The sequence below is a fragment of the Globicephala melas genome, chromosome 1, assembly GCF_963455315.2.
Source record: "Globicephala melas chromosome 1, mGloMel1.2, whole genome shotgun sequence".
In the NCBI taxonomy this organism is placed as follows: domain Eukaryota; kingdom Metazoa; phylum Chordata; class Mammalia; order Artiodactyla; family Delphinidae; genus Globicephala; species Globicephala melas.
Genome location: NC_083314.1, coordinates 99220109 through 99237746, shown reverse-complemented (window position 1 = coordinate 99237746; position 17638 = coordinate 99220109). Strand labels below are relative to the sequence as shown.

General features: G+C 33.6%; 1 protein-coding gene across 2 annotated transcripts in view; it reads left to right on the top strand.

The window, feature by feature from the left end:
- SLC30A7 (solute carrier family 30 member 7) overlaps positions 1 to 17638 on the top strand; it is an 81127-nt gene that overhangs the window by 31142 nt on the left and 32347 nt on the right. For both annotated transcript variants that reach the window (XM_030868818.2, XM_030868815.2), the window contains exons 7-8: positions 1107 to 1157; positions 4421 to 4556. In XM_030868818.2, coding sequence (XP_030724678.1) covers positions 1107 to 1157; positions 4421 to 4556 — 187 coding nt within the window. The remainder of the gene's footprint in view (positions 1 to 1106; positions 1158 to 4420; positions 4557 to 17638) is intronic.

The window sequence follows — 17638 nt, the reverse complement described above, 5'->3', positions numbered from 1 at the left end:
ACATAGAAAACAGACTTATGGTCCAAAGGGGAAAGGGGGTGGGAGAGGGATAAATTAGGAGTTTGGGATTAGCAGATACAAACTACTATATATAAAATAGATAAACAATAAAGTCTTACTGTATAGCACAGGAAACTGTATTCAATATCTTATAATAAACCATAATGGAAAAGGAAAAAAAAAAACTGTCTTTATCTCGACCAACTATGTATAGACAGAAATCTCATGCTCTGATTAGGAGCTGCATTTTTAGAAGAGTTAACACTTTTGACTATCAGGATTTTCAAGGTAGCTCCATCTTTCTCCCCACGCAGCAGTGCCATATTAAGACAGAAGTCATTGTGTAGCCTTATGCTTTTATACTTCTTCTGGCATTGTTACAGTGTTCCATCAAAGATGTAGTAACAAGGGTGTGTCCACTCTTTGGTGCTGTGGGCCAAGAACCATGACTGTTACTCATGATCAGAAAGCTCGTCAGTCCACTTGATGATCCCATAACAAACATTGCTGATCTTTTACATTGTTTACCTGTATTTTCTGCTTTGATGTTAATGCTGATTAGTAATCTTCCAAGTATAAAAATTGCAGTATTTTTTCATTTCGTCATTATAAAGGCAATATGAAAAAGTATTTTTATCTCTTCTATATGAAAAGCTTGCCACGTTCATCTAGAAGTTATTGGGAAACTGTTTGCCATAGTCCAGTTTTCCTGGATGCCGTCCTGGCTTCATTTCTTGGTCTTCTATAATATCAAGTAGTAGTTTTATTTTTTCTGGATTTTCCAATTGTAAAATTGTTACAGCAGGCTCTGTAAGGTATGTTATGAATATTAGAAGACTCAGTGTTTTTATTTACGTTTTTTTTTTACTAGATTGCTTAATATAATAATTTCCTAAATACTCTGTACTGTTGATGCAGTTTGAAATTTCCTATGTCTATCTTCATTTAATTACCATATTAAATTTTAAAAATAATTTTGTAGGTCTGATGTGGCTATATAGTCATGCATCCTTCACGATACATTTGAATGAAAAGTACTCTGAGTTGCAAAAATTGAATCAGGAATGAAGACATGTTTTAAAATAATTTAACTTAACTCTCTACAGATGGCCCCTCCTTAAAAGAAACAACAGGACCCAGTAGACAGATTTTACAAGGTATGACAAGCAATTTGTATATTTCTCAGTTTTATGAAACTGTTTTCGTAGTTTTGAGCTATCTGAAGTTTTCCTTTAAGAAAAATTTTTAACACAGTATTTGTGTTTAAAATGTTAGCCTTCCTAGTCGATTTTTTAATATATACTATTAGGTATATTAGCAGATGTTCTTTTAACTGTCACTAGGCTGTTTTCTCAGATTTAATAAGAAGATTAAAATATTCAGAAACGATACTGCTTAAATCTAAATAAATACTCATTCCAGTGACTCTAGTAACACCGTAATATTTAGCAATAACTGTATTAGTAATAAATAATAGTATGATTGCCTTTGTAGAATTATTAAATAACTTTTCCAAGAATAACGTTCAACATGTATTTATGTTGTGGAAAAATTTAATGCTAAAAATGTAATGCATCCAAACTCAAATAATGTACAGAGCTAAGAGTGAATCCTAATGTAAACTGTGAACTTGGGTCATAATGATGTGTCAGTTGTAACAAATGTACTACTCTGGTGGGGGAGGTTGACAATGAGGGAGGTTATGCCTGAATTGGAACAGTGGGCATAAGGGAAATCTCTATCTTCCACTTAGTTTTGCTGTGAACCTAAAACTGCTCTCAAAAATAAAGTCTATTATATTTAAAAAAAAAATGCAAAGGGAGATCTTTCTCATATCCATAGGCATCAAATGATGACACCTAAAGAGGACTTACATATTATGTAAAATGATATATTACAGAATTTTACAAGCTAGAGAAAATCAGTCTTGTCTATGAACTATGGTAGTTTCTTTTTTGGGATGTGAACCAACCTTTGGCTCTGGATTTCCATATAAACTTCACTGTCACAGTTCCTAATTTGCAGCTCCCCATTTTCCTGCCTTTATTAACTTTTGACTGCAGTCTGACTTTCTCACTAGCTTGTGATCCAACTTCAACTGTACTTATTTTTATTTTCTCCTCTATTCTTTGATATAGTTCTTGCTTTTTATTTTTTCACTGTGAATATGTTCTTCCATACTGAAGAGCTTATTTCAGGAGGCTTAAATGTGTCTTGTAGTGACTAGTTTTCCATTTGTGAAATACACAGAATTGTTTTAGGACAGCATTTGCTGAAATAGCTTGTAATCATGCATATGTAATGCATCTGTATCCAGTGCTACAAATTTAGCCTTGATAATAAGAATTTAGTTTTAGTCTTGGAAATCATCACAAGTTGAGGGAAGGGAGGTCAGATTTGCATTCCTAATTATCTTTTATACAAGCTGTTGTGAAAATTAGCTTGTATTTTCAGAGTATCCATTAATTTATGGTGGCTGAAGCAGCCCAGTAGAAAGCTGAAGGTTAGGATAACTTCTAGGTACTAAAACTTTTCCATATAGATACTCACACATGAAAAACCGACTTTACTGAATTTTTCAGTTATTTGCTGCATTTTCAATATGACCCCTGGCTTTGTAGGTTCTTGGGCAGTTAAAATATCAGTATCCTACCAAGTCTTTTAAGGGTTTTAATTTTTATATAAGTTAAACATGTTAGTTTAGATTTCTCTCTGTAGTGATTTTCTTCTTGAAAGAGTTACTGGAAAGTAAGAAGGGCTTAGTTAGTTAATGACATTTGCTAGTAAAGCCAGTTTTCAGGTCAGCAAATAAGATGTAGCCAGGGACTTGCCAGTCAAAGGAAAATCAAGAACCTTTGTTCTTTTCTTTTTCCTTTTCAGTGTTTAGAGCTGCTTTCAATTCTGTTCCTACCAAAACATTGATTAAAGAATGTATTAAAATTTAAAATCACATATCACTTAAGAGTTTTGAAGGTTAGGGACCCTCAATCCACTTCCATGTGTATCTTCCTCCAGTTTTAATTTTAAAACTTAAAGTGGTCCCAAAATTTATTAACCTATTTAATTCTTTGTTATATGAAACACCATAGAGAAATAGAATATTTTTTTCATAAGTGTGCTTGTAACATATTTTTTGTTACAGAAAAAAGAGCTGTTAACTTTTTGAAGAGTTGTTGTAAAGGTCAATGCTGTGTACAAATGAAAAAGCATATTAGGTACTGAGGAATCAGTTACATTTGGTATTAATACATGATATAAAATTCCACATTAGCAGATTGATTGAAGCATATTTTCATAGAGTGTGTTAAGATTCAATTCAGGTGTATTAAGATTCAATTAACAACTTGTTAATAGTCCATTTTTAAATTATTAGAAAGTGTTTTCAAGTTTAAATAAATCTGTTTTATACCTAAAACATAATTGGGTTACCTTTAATTGCTTATTGAATAATAAAAAAGAAAAATAAGTATTTCTAAAGTAGACACATGGTTTCACACATCAGATATTTCTTTTCAGATAGAGTAGTTGATGCTGTTGAAGAATGTTCTATTTCTAGCAACATGTGGTTGAGGTTTGTTTAAGATACAGTGTTTTGCTATACAGTAAATTTTACCTGTTACAGATCTAAATGTTGAATAATTTGTCTTAGTTAAAATTTTTTTAAATAATGTATACTAAACTTAATTTTTGACATTTTTTTAATGGTTTTCCAGTCAAGTATCAATTATTAAATGTTAATATATCTAGGTTCTTGGGCAGAGTATCAGTATCCTACTAATGTAATATTTAATTATTAAAAGTTCAAAATATATTTATGTCCACTTTAAAATATTCAAATCTCTACTTTCTTTCATATCAGGTTTGAGTTTAGTGTGTAACTTTAGGTAACAATACCTTCAGGATAATTACCAGGATTAGCAGTATGGTCCTTAGGAAATTCTAGTCTCAAATGGTAATAATTTTAATTACCAGCAGAGGGCTCTGTGTGTACATATATTTGTAGTTATAAACAATGTTTTCTTGACTGATTCTTTCAGCCTAATGCAGTTTTCTTCTAACAAAGTATTAATTAACTTCTGGACTCTTAACCAGAGACGAATGTGCACAAAAAATTTTTTAAATCAGTTATTTCTCTACTTCTTCATTTATATTATAGCAAAATACTAAGGACCATTAAGAGCAAGCATAACTTAATGAGTCAAATATTTTAACCCCTGCTGTTTTTTAAAAGGAAAGATTATTTCAATTCCCAAAGGTACTATCAATATTACTTCTTTACTAAACAGTGAATCTGCATTCTTACTGATTTTCAAATTGCTAGTTTTTTATATATAAAATCAAGAATATAGTTTTAAGAAATATTTGCATTTTCAGTTGATCAGAAAATGTTATTTTGATTTTCATTATGTTTTATTTCTAGGTGTATTTTTACACATTCTAGCAGATACACTTGGGAGTATCGGTGTAATTGTCTCTGCCATCATGATGCAGAATTTTGGTCTAATGATAGCAGATCCTATTTGTTCAATCCTGATAGCCATGCTCATAGTTTTAAGGTAAGTGTTGGTATGTTACTTTCAGGTATTAAAATGAGAGGTGATAAATATACTACTTAAATTACAGATCTAAATTATTATTATGTTGGGGGTTTTTTGGTCTTTAACAAATTTCTACATAGATTATTTCTCTTTTCATCTTACTGTTTTTTCTGTGTTTACCTAGGGTTTGATATTTCTTTTTGGTGTTTAGTAATTGATCTTCTGTAAATCAAATCAGTAGTAATTTTCTTAAATCCAACACTATATCTGTAGAGTAGAACATTAGAAATATAAAATGTATTAATGTTAGAATATTATTCCTTTGACATCTGTCTTTTGCGCTATCAAATGCAAAAGAATATTAAAATCTCTTCTAGAACAATTTTTAATTTATAAAGTTATATTATCATTGCAGAAGTCTTATAAAATTGCTTACTGAAGTATATTTATGTCCTTCTCCCTATCTAGATTATAAATTCTTGAGGAAGAATCTATCTTTTAGCTCTTTGGCTCTCTGTTGCCTGTCATAGTACCAATGTGTATGTAAAAGTGTGTGTGAGTGTGTATAAATTCTCAATAAATATTTTCTGAATTAGTGTATGGTTACTATCTCTTAAATTTCTGTCAAGTTATTTTATTATTATTTTAATTTTTATCAGAATAATGGAACATTATGTGCCTTTATTTCACAATCTGAATTATTCATATAGATATGTCTTGACTGGACTGTTTTTGTCTAATTTATCCATATGATTTTACTGTTAGTAAAGCTATCTTTGTAATGATAAAAGAGCTATTAGAGGGCAGACTGTGATGATTTTTATAGCTTGCAGTTGAATAGAATAGACTTTAAAAATTACAATGAAATTATAATCTTATAAATTAGTCATAAACGTAGGTTTTCAAGTTTTTGCTTAAAAAATAGGATACAGTATACATTTTAAACATGCAGATTATTTTAAATTTTTCTTTAAATTATTTGTACTAGGAATCATCTCTGCTATGTAAAAATCTTTTATAAAACTCAGAATCTCCTTTCTTCATCTTTGGAAATCTTACATATTTCCTTGAAAGTTCAGCTTGGATTCACATTTTCTATGAAACTTAACTCCTGATAGATTTGGTAACTTACATCTGTACCTCTTTATTTGCATGTTCAGTGTTTATTTTATTTTGTTATTTGCATGTTATAATTTGTGGCTGTTTCTAATACTTCTTAGAGTAGGATCTTAATCTTTATTTTCCTTTGTCTCCACTCATATTATCCTAATTCTCCTATCATTTGTTGCTTGGAAGAGATTGACCTTTCTGTCTCCCTCTAATTTCTTTTCCACATTGTGACCAAAGTGATCTTTCTTTAATGAAGATTATGGTACATGGAAAAATAATCTTGCTTTAAATCGTGCCATGGCTTTCTTGCCCTCAGGATAAAGTCTGAATTCCTCAGTAGGCCTTCACATTGGTACCCGTTTATCTCTTCAGTCTTTCTCTCACCCTGTCTCAATTTCTGTTCTGCTCTCCAGCCACAGTAAATAACTCAGTTCCCTGAAAACATGTTATGAGCTTTCTGGATTCTGAGCTTTGCTCTTGTTTCCTCTCTCCAAAATAAAATACTCTTACACTGAGTGTCCTTCTCCTTTCCCCTTCACCCCCACAAGTACTAGATAACAATTCTCATCCTTGAGATTAGATTTCAGTTTAAATGGCACTTCCTTGAGGAAGCGTTTCCTGATCGTCTACCTCCCAGGAGGGGTTAAGTATACCTGTAGCACCGCCTGCTACTCCTCTTGTGGCATTTACTAACTATGTTGAAATAGCCTGTCTTATTGTCTTCCTTAAGCTCCATAAGGGCAAACTGTTTTTTCATTGTTGTAAAGTCAGCACCTAACTCTGCCAGGCAAAAGTTGGTACATTTTTGATTTGAATCAAAATAAATTCGTGTTTTTTCAGCCTCAGAGAATTATTTTCTCTAATCCTAAATCGGGAATTCTTACTTAGTTCTAGTCCCATTCACTTGTTCCACAAATATGAATAAATAAATAAACACACACACAGAGGACAAGAGAACTTTTTTTTTTCTGAAATATAACACATTAAAAAGCTACACAAATTATTTTCAGCAAATATTTATTAAGTACACCCTCTCACCAGGGTGGTGAAAGGACAAGATAACTTACTGTTTTGATCTTACATTATAGTAAAAGAGAGAGACACAAACAAATTAATCAATAAACCACTCAAGTATCTAGCAGTTAATTGTGCAGAGAGTTAAGATGGGATGTTAGTGACTGCGGTGCCATTTTAGATTGAGTCATAAGAGAAGACTTCTGAAGAGGGAGGATTTAAATTGAGATCAGAGTGTTGAAGAGAGCATTCTAGTCTAAGGAACAGCTAGTATAAAAGCCCTGTAGTGGAAAGAACATTAGCACTGAAAGTTGGTCATTATGGCAGAAGTATAGGGAGTAAGGGGAGAGTGCTTTGAAATAAAGCCGGAGGGATAGGCCTGGGAAAATTAGCCAGGGTTAGGAGTTTGGATTTTATTTTAGGTGGAGGAGGAAACCATAGGGGGTGACATTATTTGATTTGTATCATTAAAAATAATTTTGGCTGCTTTGTAGTTAATAAGATTAAAAGGGGGTAGGAGGGCACACAGGCAGACCAACTAGAAAGCTATTAAAGTGGACCAAATAAGAGGCCAGGGTCCCTTGGTCTAAGGTACTATAATAATCTAGGAGGTAGAAAGACGTAGCTAAAGTTAGAAAATGCTTTGGGCCTAGAATTAATAAGATTTGCTCCTAGATATGAATGTTTAGGTGAAGGGTTGAGTGAAAGGGGGGAAATTAAGGATAATTCCTAGAGTTTTTACATGAGCAACTGAGTGAATGAAGGTTCCTCTACTGAAAGTGGGAAGACTAGGGGAAGAGTTGTTTTATCTGATTCAATGGGCATTGCTGATCAGAAGTTCTGTTTTGGTTGTTGCCAGGTTTGAGTTCTCTCATTAGACATTTATATGGTGATCTCAAGTAGGTGGTGCAAGTACAAGTACAGAAATCTTGGGAGCACTCAGCTGAATATAAAGGATTGGAAATAGTTCACATATAGATTTAAAGTCATGGAGTAGCATTTATCTGTCATGAATTCCACAATTCCTACCCCTTCCATTTTCCTGGAAAGCAACCCTCTTTTCTGCTGAACCCAATTTAGCTAAAGGGAATAATGCTTCAGGCAGCCACAACCAACTACAGTTGGCTTTCAAGATAAACCTATAAAACTTAGGTGTTATCCTTGTCTAAGTCCTACTGACCTGTTTATAAAACTTTTTCTCAGTAGTTTACATAAATATATATTCTCAAATTCATATAATTTGATTCTTTTTCATTTTTGTTAAGCTTAACATTTTTACTTGTTCTTTTCCTTTGTTCTCATATCAAAAGTAATACATGTTGATTGTAAAAAACTCAAACATTATTGAAATGTGCAACTTGTCTATTGAAATGTCCTTTCAATCCCACCACTTGGAGATAAAGCAGAAAACTTTAACGAATCTTTAAATCGTTTAACAAATGTTTTAGTGCCCACTCTGTGCTAGTCAGTAAACAATATAGCAAATACCCTACCTTCATGGAGCTTATATTCTAATAGGGGTTATGGTCAATAAAGCAGATGGACATGCAAATAGATAATGTATGTCATATAGTGATAAATGCTATGAAGTAGGGGAAGGGGCTGTATTTTAGAAGGGCTTGGAAAGTCCTCTGCATCGTTTGAGGAATGACGAGAGGGGAGTGCAGTGAGTAGGGCAGAAAGGTGGCAGGTATATGTATCTAGAATTTGGGGAAGGGGTTGAGGTGAAAGATAGAAATTTGGGTGTCATCAAGCTGCATGGTATTTAAAGCCATGAGATTGGATGAGTTTGCCCAGAGAATGAGCACTGATAGAGAGAAGTGGCTGGAGGACTGAACCCTAGGGGAGGTGGGGAACAGAGGCAACTCCAGCAGAGGAGAGGAAAGCGGAGTGGCCAGTGAGGAGCGAGGAGACACATGGGCGTGCCTTGTTTTAGGAGCCGTGTAAAGCAAGTGTTTTAAACAAGAAGGAATAATTAAGCCTATTAAATGCTTTTGGGCTGATAATTGGTAACTTAGATAACATGCCCAGAGGAGTGATGAGAATGAAAGCCTGATCAGAGTAGCTTCAAGAGAGAATGGGAGGGGAGGAAATGGAAGTAACTGTAGTCAACTCCTTTTCAAGGCCCTTTGCTGTAAAGGGGAGCAGTGACTGCTGGCGACACTGAGGGCTCACTTTGAGGTTTGTGGTCATGAATTTAAAGTGAAAGCAACCAGCACAGTTGTGTTTTTTTTTCTTTTTCTTTTTTTCTAGTCTTGTTCAGCTACTTGGTAAAAGGTATGGAATAGGCAGAGAGCTGGATTTAAAAGGTCTGAGGTTTTGTTGGGTGAGTGTCTTGTTGGGTGAGTGTTGGGTGGTGTTAGTGTCCCATGTCTATAATCCCTGCCTTGCTCCTTTCTCACTGGCAGAGTGAGAAAGGAGCAAGGCAGGGATTTTAGACATAGGAAACTAAGATTTAAAGGTAATAATAGATTCTGAAAATGAAAGTGATGGGAGTGGATTGGATTGGAATTCTGGGAAAAGTGTTAAAGATGGATTGGGGGAAGAAATCAGAAGTAGGAAGTTTTATTGAGATGCTTGAAATTGAGATCTTAAGGTCTAAGTTCTGATCACAGGGGTGGATCCAGGAAAAGAGCATCATATAGAGGCCGAATGTTGGATGGATTGTTCACGTGGATATTTCAATTAAGAGTAATGAAAAACGTAGAGATGGAAAGAGAATAAGCCTGTTGCTAAACTATTCAGTGACTGAAGGGGAGCTATCAAGAATTGTATCACTAGTAATTAGGGTGGGTAGAAGGTGGCATAATCTGATGGCATGGGCCTTAAAGGAGCTGTGTTGGGGAGAAGTAGGAACAGTAGTAGTGATAAGTGAGGAGGACATTTACCTCCCGGTAAGTCCCAGTAGTACAGGGACTGTGGGAGAGAAAGTGCTGTAAGGAAAAGTGTCCTCAGGTGATAGCCAGTTTTCAGGTAGAGCATGAAATGCTGTTGCTATTTAGAGGGGAGGCTGAAGATTTAGTGAAAATTACATATTTAAAATTAGTTTTTTAAAATTATGGAAATAGTTATGTTGATAAAGAAACTTGGTAAAATATAAAAAGAATAAGGAAAAAAATTACCCATAGTTCCACCAGCCAAGAGAGCTATGTTAATATTTTTATGGGTTTGGCTTTTTTATTCTGAGTCTCTTTATATATATATATATATATATATATATATATATATATATATATATAAATATAGTATTTTTGTCTGTATCATGTATACAAGATTATATTCTGAGTAAGAAAAATTTTTTAGCTTTTTCTGATAATAAATATGTAGTCATTATAGAAAACTTGGGAAATGATGAAAATATAAAGAAGTCAAGAAAGATCAGTCGGGATCACAACACTCAGGGGTCACGTTATCACTTTAACAGTATCTCTTTAGTCATTTTTAGGCCTTTTCTTTTTTTCCATTATTGAGTTTCTACTACATGTGCTGATTTATTAAGTTTGGTCAGTAGTAGAGCATTCGCAGGTTCTAGATGAAAGATAATAGTACAGTTATTGTTTTAAGTCAATAAAGTTTTGGGATGATTTATTAGGTAGCAAGGTCTTAATTCAGTGACAATAAATGACAAGATACAGGGCAATGCATAAGTATGAGTCATTATTGTAAACAGTCCATATCTGAAGTATATATTTCTCTTTACATATAGGATGGAGGGAAAAAAAAAAAAATATATATCCCTAAATGTTAATTGGATCTCTCTGGGTGATGTAATTTTAAAATTCTGCTTCTTTCCTAATTTTTCTAAAGTAAATCAATAATTGTGACTTTGCCTTTTAAAAACATATATATATATATGCATATATATATATATATATATATTTAATGGCAGGCAGTAAAAACCAAGGTAGCTCCAAAGTACAAAATTAAGACATTCCAGTTCAGTCTGTTTTTCTGTTAAGAAAGCAAACTTATTTTACTTAAATATTTACATGATAATGAAATATTTGCAAGCAGATAACTTTGAGACACTTCTCAAATTGTTTAAGAGTTTGTCTAATTAGTCAAAACTAATTTTAGGAAGTAGATTAAAATTTTTAAGCACTCAACAAAATGGAGTATTAGAGAAGTAATTTTCCTTACCGTTAATTTTTTCATATATTCTCAATTCACTAAAAACAAGAGAAATAATGGTACTCTTTATATATTCTCTAGATCTAAATGTTCCTCAATTGAGAATGTGCCATGAAATAGACGTCTGTCCCTTCTAGGCTGCCCAGTGTTGCAGTATCACTTTCAAGTGAAAGTGATTTCCTAGAAAAAGACATTTTTTCTCTAAACATTTCCTAACGCGCAAAGGGTAATTTAAACTTCTGTGTGAAACTCGGTTGTACTGTGATGGATTTTTTTTTTTTCCCAGTGAAAAGCAGGAGATTGAGTATAAGAGCAAGAGTATATATAATCTTTTATCATCTGAAAATATAGGAGATTTCAGTGTGATTTCACTTTTTTCCCCCCCTTAGTAAGTTGAATTGGAATGGAAAGTGGGTTCATAACTTAGAGAACAGAAATCTGAACAATTAGTTGTAGCTTTGAATTGCACTGTGATTTAAAAGCTACATAAATCTGTAGCTTGATTTTTGATTCACTTAAATAAAAAGGGTACCTGTGCATGATGGGAAAAAATACATAAACAGGATGCAGAAAAAAGCTTTGTTACTGGTGTGGTATTTCTGAAGCCTTTTTTTTTTCTTTAATCAGTTTTCTGCAACTCAAAAGATACTATCTTGTGCTGCTCTGTGACTTTCACTAATCATTTGTAAATACAAAGAAAACTTTTCTTAAAAAAAGAAATTGTCTTTTTGTTAGGGGCAAAAGTATTTCAAATAATATATTTATTTATTATCATATAGAAGGAAAAAATAGCCCAACTTTTAGAAGCAAACCAAGGTACAGGCTTTAGAAATAACAGGTAGTGGTCATAAGCTGCAGTATGAAATGGAAAGAATATACAGTAATGAAACAAAATTTATAAAGTTGAAATTCTAAATGATTATCTAGATGGTTATCATTGTTCAAGAATACAGGATTTGGATCAGATACTGATTTTGATAAACCTTGTTGATTTTGTGGTTAAATAGATAATTATTTGTAGCCTATGTTAAGTCAAAAAAGCATTTTTTTAAACAAGTAATATGCTACCATATCTTCAAATAGTTGTATATATATGAGAAATTACAGATTTTTTTTTTCGAGAATGGTTTTGGGTGTTGCCTAACAATTTCCTTTGCGGTTTGTCTTTCAAGTGGTTATAATTTGTGTACTATACTTTTGGGACTAAGATAAAGATAAACAGTTTCCCAAGATTTTAACTTGCTGTTTATACTCATATTGTAAAATCAAACGTATGGGAATATTATTGTATGGTAATTGTATTTTTTAATCACATGTAAAACCATCGTAGTTAGTAAGAGCATTTATAAATACTGAATAGTCTAACAGCTTTTCTCAACCAGCATTCTGGGAGAGAATACCCTAATGCCGTAAAGTATCCATTTGTATGCAGTTATTAACTTCACCTCTGCATCTAGAAAAGTACTGGTTATGTACTATTCTTGCGGACATTGAGAAATAGTCACTGAAATCATTTTGTGTTCAATGGTTCAGAAGAGGGATCCCAATTAAGAAAGGCTGGCAGACAGTCTTAGAAATATTAAAAGGAACAGAGCAAGTGTGGTAATGTATTAGTGATCATAAGCCAATAACATTAGATAAGAGAAAGTATTTGAGACTTAAAAATTGGAAAGAAGAGATTATTCTTTTATGTAAAATATATGACTATATTTCTTTAAACCCTCTAAGACTCAATGGAAAAACTATGACAAACAGGTAATTTAGTAAAGTTACAGATGCAAAACTAATGTATAAAATTAGTACCCTTTATATATAAGCAAAATCCAGTTGAATGTTACAATTAAAGAGAAGACACCTTTTCAGTAGCAATAACAAAGACAATCTAGAGATACAATGTGTAAAACTTGTAGGAGAAAAGATTTAAACACTTCTGAAAAACAAAAGTAGACTTGAACAGAGCCTTTTTTTGGTCAATTATGGTGTTTTTAAAGAATCAACATTATAAACATGTTAACTCTTATTTATAAATTTTAAACTATTCTAACAAAAATACCAACAGGTTTTTTTTTCTAGAGAGGAGGTAATAAAAGTTGAATTTAAAGTTTATAAGGAAAAATGAAGAAGCAGGAGGAATAGCCAAGAAAACCTTGAAAAAGAAGATGTAAAGTGTAAAGCCTTCACAGTTTTTTTTTTTTTTTAAATATTTATTTATTTGGCTGCACTGAGTCTTAGTTGTGGCACACGGATCTTTGTTGCCATGCGCGGAATCTTCCTTTTGGCATGCAGGATCTTTAGTTGCAACATGCGGGATCTAGTTCCCTGACCAGGGATCGAACCCAGGCCCCCTGCATTAGGAGCATGGAGGCTTAACCGCTGGACCACCAGGGAAGCCCCAAGCCTTTACAATTAAAATAGTGAGATGCCTAAAAAAGCAAACAGACTAATGGAGCAGATTAGAAATTCCAGAAATAGATTTATATGCAAATAGAAATTTTATAGGGATAAAGGCAGCATTTTGAGTCAGTGGGGCAAAGATGAGCTTTCTACTAACTGGATAACCAACCATGTGGAGAAAGATAAATTTGGAACTGTACCTCATACTGTTACCTGGATAAATTCTAAATGGATTGGAGCTCTAAAAGTAAAACTCGAACCCATGCTAATACTAGAAAAAAAGCATGTCTGAATTATTTTTACAACATGGGAATATTAGGGGAACAGCTATGGCTCAAAACCTAGAATCAGTGAGAGAAAAGATTGATGAATTAAGTTACATTTAAAAAAAAAAAACTTTGGCATAGAAAAAAAGAGCACCATAAGGGAAGTCAAAATGCATAATCAATTGGGATAAATATTTGCCACTTAGATCATAAAGGGCTAACCTCCCTAATATAGAGAGCACTCTTAAAAATAAAAATTAAATTAAAAGCCTGATAGAAAAATGGGCAAAAGTATAAGGTCATTTAGTTCAAAGGAAAAGAAATACAGATGACTTTTAAACATGTAAAAGTAGTTAAGCCTCACTTATAAAAAAGAAATGCAAATTAAAACTATATTGTAACACCACTTCTCACCAATCAGGTGGATAAATATCCAAAAATTTGCATAATCTTTTGGCAAGGCTGTAGGTAAAATAAGTACTCTCATACATTGCTGATAGAAATGAGAGTGGTACTGTCTCTGTGGAGAGAACTTTGACAAACATCTAGCATAATTAAATGTATGTTTACCTTTGATTAAGTAGTCCCACTTCTAATGTATCCTAAAGATAAATTGGCAAAAATACATAAAGATATATTTTAAGGCCATTCTTTGTGGTTTTATGTGTTTGTGCCAAAGATTGGAAAGAACACATATGTACATCAGTAAGGGACTTCTATGTATCCCTAAAAATAAAGAATAAAGGGAGACAGGAAGTATAATCAGCAAGATGGCATAATAGGAAGCCCTAGACTCTCTTTCCTCCATGGAGACAGATTTAACACAACAAACTGACAAAATACCTCTGTGAGAAATCCAGAAACTAGTTAAAAGTTTCCTGCACACCAGGCTAATGGAAAGCCAACCACATGGAAGCTTGACAGGAAATTCATGACACTCCCCACTTTCTCTCCTCATAACCACTCCCACCACCCAAGCCTGCACATGGTGGACTGTTTGGGAGGAAACCTCCAATTCCCATATTCCTGCGGGGGGAAAGAAGTTTAACATTAACTGACTTTTAGGGTGGTGCTGCCTGAGAGATTTGTCTTGCTTGTATCCAAGCACTGACAAAAATCGGTGCCTTGGTTGGGCATCCCTGGGAACAGACGTCAGTTGGGCATTACAGTCTGCAGTATCACAGACAGACACTAGGTGGAACTCCAGGACTGTGATTTACTACAGCTCCAGGAGGCAGCAGTATTGCAGATAAACACCAGGAGGAGCTCTTGAATAGGAGCCAGCATCCTTTTTCAAATAGGAGGTTACATGCGCAAGCTCAGAGAGGGCATGTACCAGAAAAGACTTGAGAGGTCTCCTGAATCTCCAGCCAGGCTATATAGAGTAAGTCCTCCCTGCATGAAACCAGACCACAAAATCTGGAAAGTTGACTGATTCTTAAGGTGCTGAAATCCCAACAATGAAAAATAAGACATACAAAGAAACAGCCAACCATGGAAACAATTAGATATCCAGAAACCAAACCTGAAAAAAGGTGACATATGAATTGCCAGGTGAAGAATTCAAAATTACCATCATAAAGATGCCCAATGAATTAAAAGAAAGCACAGGTAGACACTAAACAAAATCAGGAAAATGGTGCATGAGCAAAATGGGAATATCATCGAAGAGATAGAAACTGTGGAGAAGAGCCAAACAAAAGAACAACAATAACTGAATTGAAAATTTCACTGGAGGGCCTCAACAGCAGATTTGACCAGGCAGAAGAAAGAATCAGTGAGATTGAAGGCAGGACTTAACAAAAATTATTGAGGCAGAGGAGTAAAAAAAAAGAAGAAAAAAAATGAGGAGAGCCTGAGGGATTTATGGACAAGCAGAACAACAAATGCATTATGGGAGTCTCAGAAAGTAAAGAAAGAGAGAAAGGTGCAGAATACCTAGCTAAAGAAACTTTCCCAAATCTAAGAAGAAAAACAGATATACAAATTCAAGAAATGTAAAGAACTTCAACTTGGATAAATATAATATAAAGAAACCTACACTGAGGCACATCATAATCAAGCTGTCAAAAGTTACATATAATGTGAGAATCTTGAAAGCAGCAAAAGAAGAGCAACTTGTCACATGCAGTGATAACCACAAGGGAAATATTAATAGAATATACACAAAGGGGAAATGAGAAGGGAACCAGAACATGTCACTACAAAAAATCAATGAAACACAAATGAAGAAGTAAAAGAGGGAAAAAAGGTGAAAGAGAGATGAAAAAGCTACAAGATAGAAAACTGAACAAAATGGTAATAGTAAGTCCTTCCATGCCAGTAATTATATGTAAAGGGATTAAACATACCATTTCAAAAACATTGACTGGCTGAATGGATTTTAAGAAAAAAAGAGTCATCTTTATTCTGCCTACAAGATATTCACTTTAGCTATAAGGACTCACATAGACTAAAAGTGAAAGGGTAGCAAAAGATACTTCGTACAAACAGGAACCTGAAGAGAGCAGTGGTAGCCATACTTAGCCAAAATAGACAACAAAAACTGTCACAAGAGACAAAGAAGAAACATTGTAAGGATAAAAGGGTCAATTCACCAGGAAGATATAACAATTGTAAATACATATGCTGCTAACATGAGAGCACCCAAATATATAAAGCAAACATTGACAAAAAGGGAGAAATAGACAGCAACATAGTAATAGTAGGAGACTTCAGTACCTTAGAGGAACTAGGAAATCAACCAGTCATTCATTAGAGACTCAATAGGGAAAGAGAAGACTTGAACACTGTAGACCAGTTGGGCCTAACAGGTTGTTGTTGAGCCTGACCCAACTACAGCAGAATACACATTCTTCTCAAGCGCACATGGAACATTCTCCCAGAAAGAAGATATGTCATGTCACAAAAGAGGTCCTAACAAAATTTAGAACATTGAAATTATATAAAATATTTTCTCTGACCACAGTGGAATGAAACTAGAAATCAATAGCAGAAGGAAAACTTGAAAATCCAAAAATATGTGGAAATTAAACAACAGGCTCTTTAACAACCAATGGATCAAGGAAGAAATCACAAGAGAATTTAGAAAATATATGGAGACAAATGAAAACAAACAAAAACACAACATACCAAAACATATGGGATTCAGCAAAAGCAGTACAAAGAGGGAAGTTCATAGCTATAAACACATACATTTTTTAAAAAGGAAAGAAAGATCTCAGGTCAACAACCTAACCTTACAACTCAAGGAGCTAGAAAAAGAACAAACTAAACTCGAAGTCAGCAGAAGGAAGGAAATACTAAAGGTTAGAGCAGAGATAAATGAAATAGAGAATAGAAAAACAATAGAAAAAAGTCAACAAAACCTAGAGTTGGTTTTTTGAAAAGATCAACAAAATTGATAAAACTTTGCTAGACCACCTAAGAAAAAAAAAGACTCAAATATCTAAAATAGGAAATGAAATAGGAGATATTACAACTGATATCACAGAAATAAAAAGAACTATAGGGGACTACTATGAACAGTTGTATGCCAACAAATTGGATAACCTAGAAGAAATTGATAAATTTCTAGAAACATACAACCTACCACTGCTGAATCATGAAGAAATTTTAAAGATGTGAACAAACCTATTACTAGTGAGGAGATTGAAGCAGTAATCGAAAAACTCTCAACAAAGAAAAGCCCAGGATCAGACGGTTTCACTGGTGAATCTTACCAAAAATTTAAAGAAGTGTTAGTACCAGTTTTTTTCAAACTATTCCAGAGAATTGAAGAGGAGAGGAGAAGCCCAAACTCATGAGGCCAGCATTAACTGGATATCAAAACCAGACAAAGACACAACAGGAAAACTATAGACCCAGTATCCCTGATGAGTGTTGATTTAAGAATCCTAAGCAAAACAGTAGCAAACCAAGTTCAATAGCACATTAAAAGCATCATACACCATGACTAGGGGAGATTTATACTTGGAACGTAAGGATGGTTCAACATAATGAAAATCAATCAGTATTATACACCATATGAACAAAATGAAGGAAGAAAAGATGTGGTCATCTCAAACAATGCAGAAAAGTGACAAAATTCAACACCCTTTCATGATTAAAAACACTAACAAACCAAGACTAGAAGGAAACTACTTCAACGTAATAAAAGCCATATGTGAAAAACCCACACCTGGG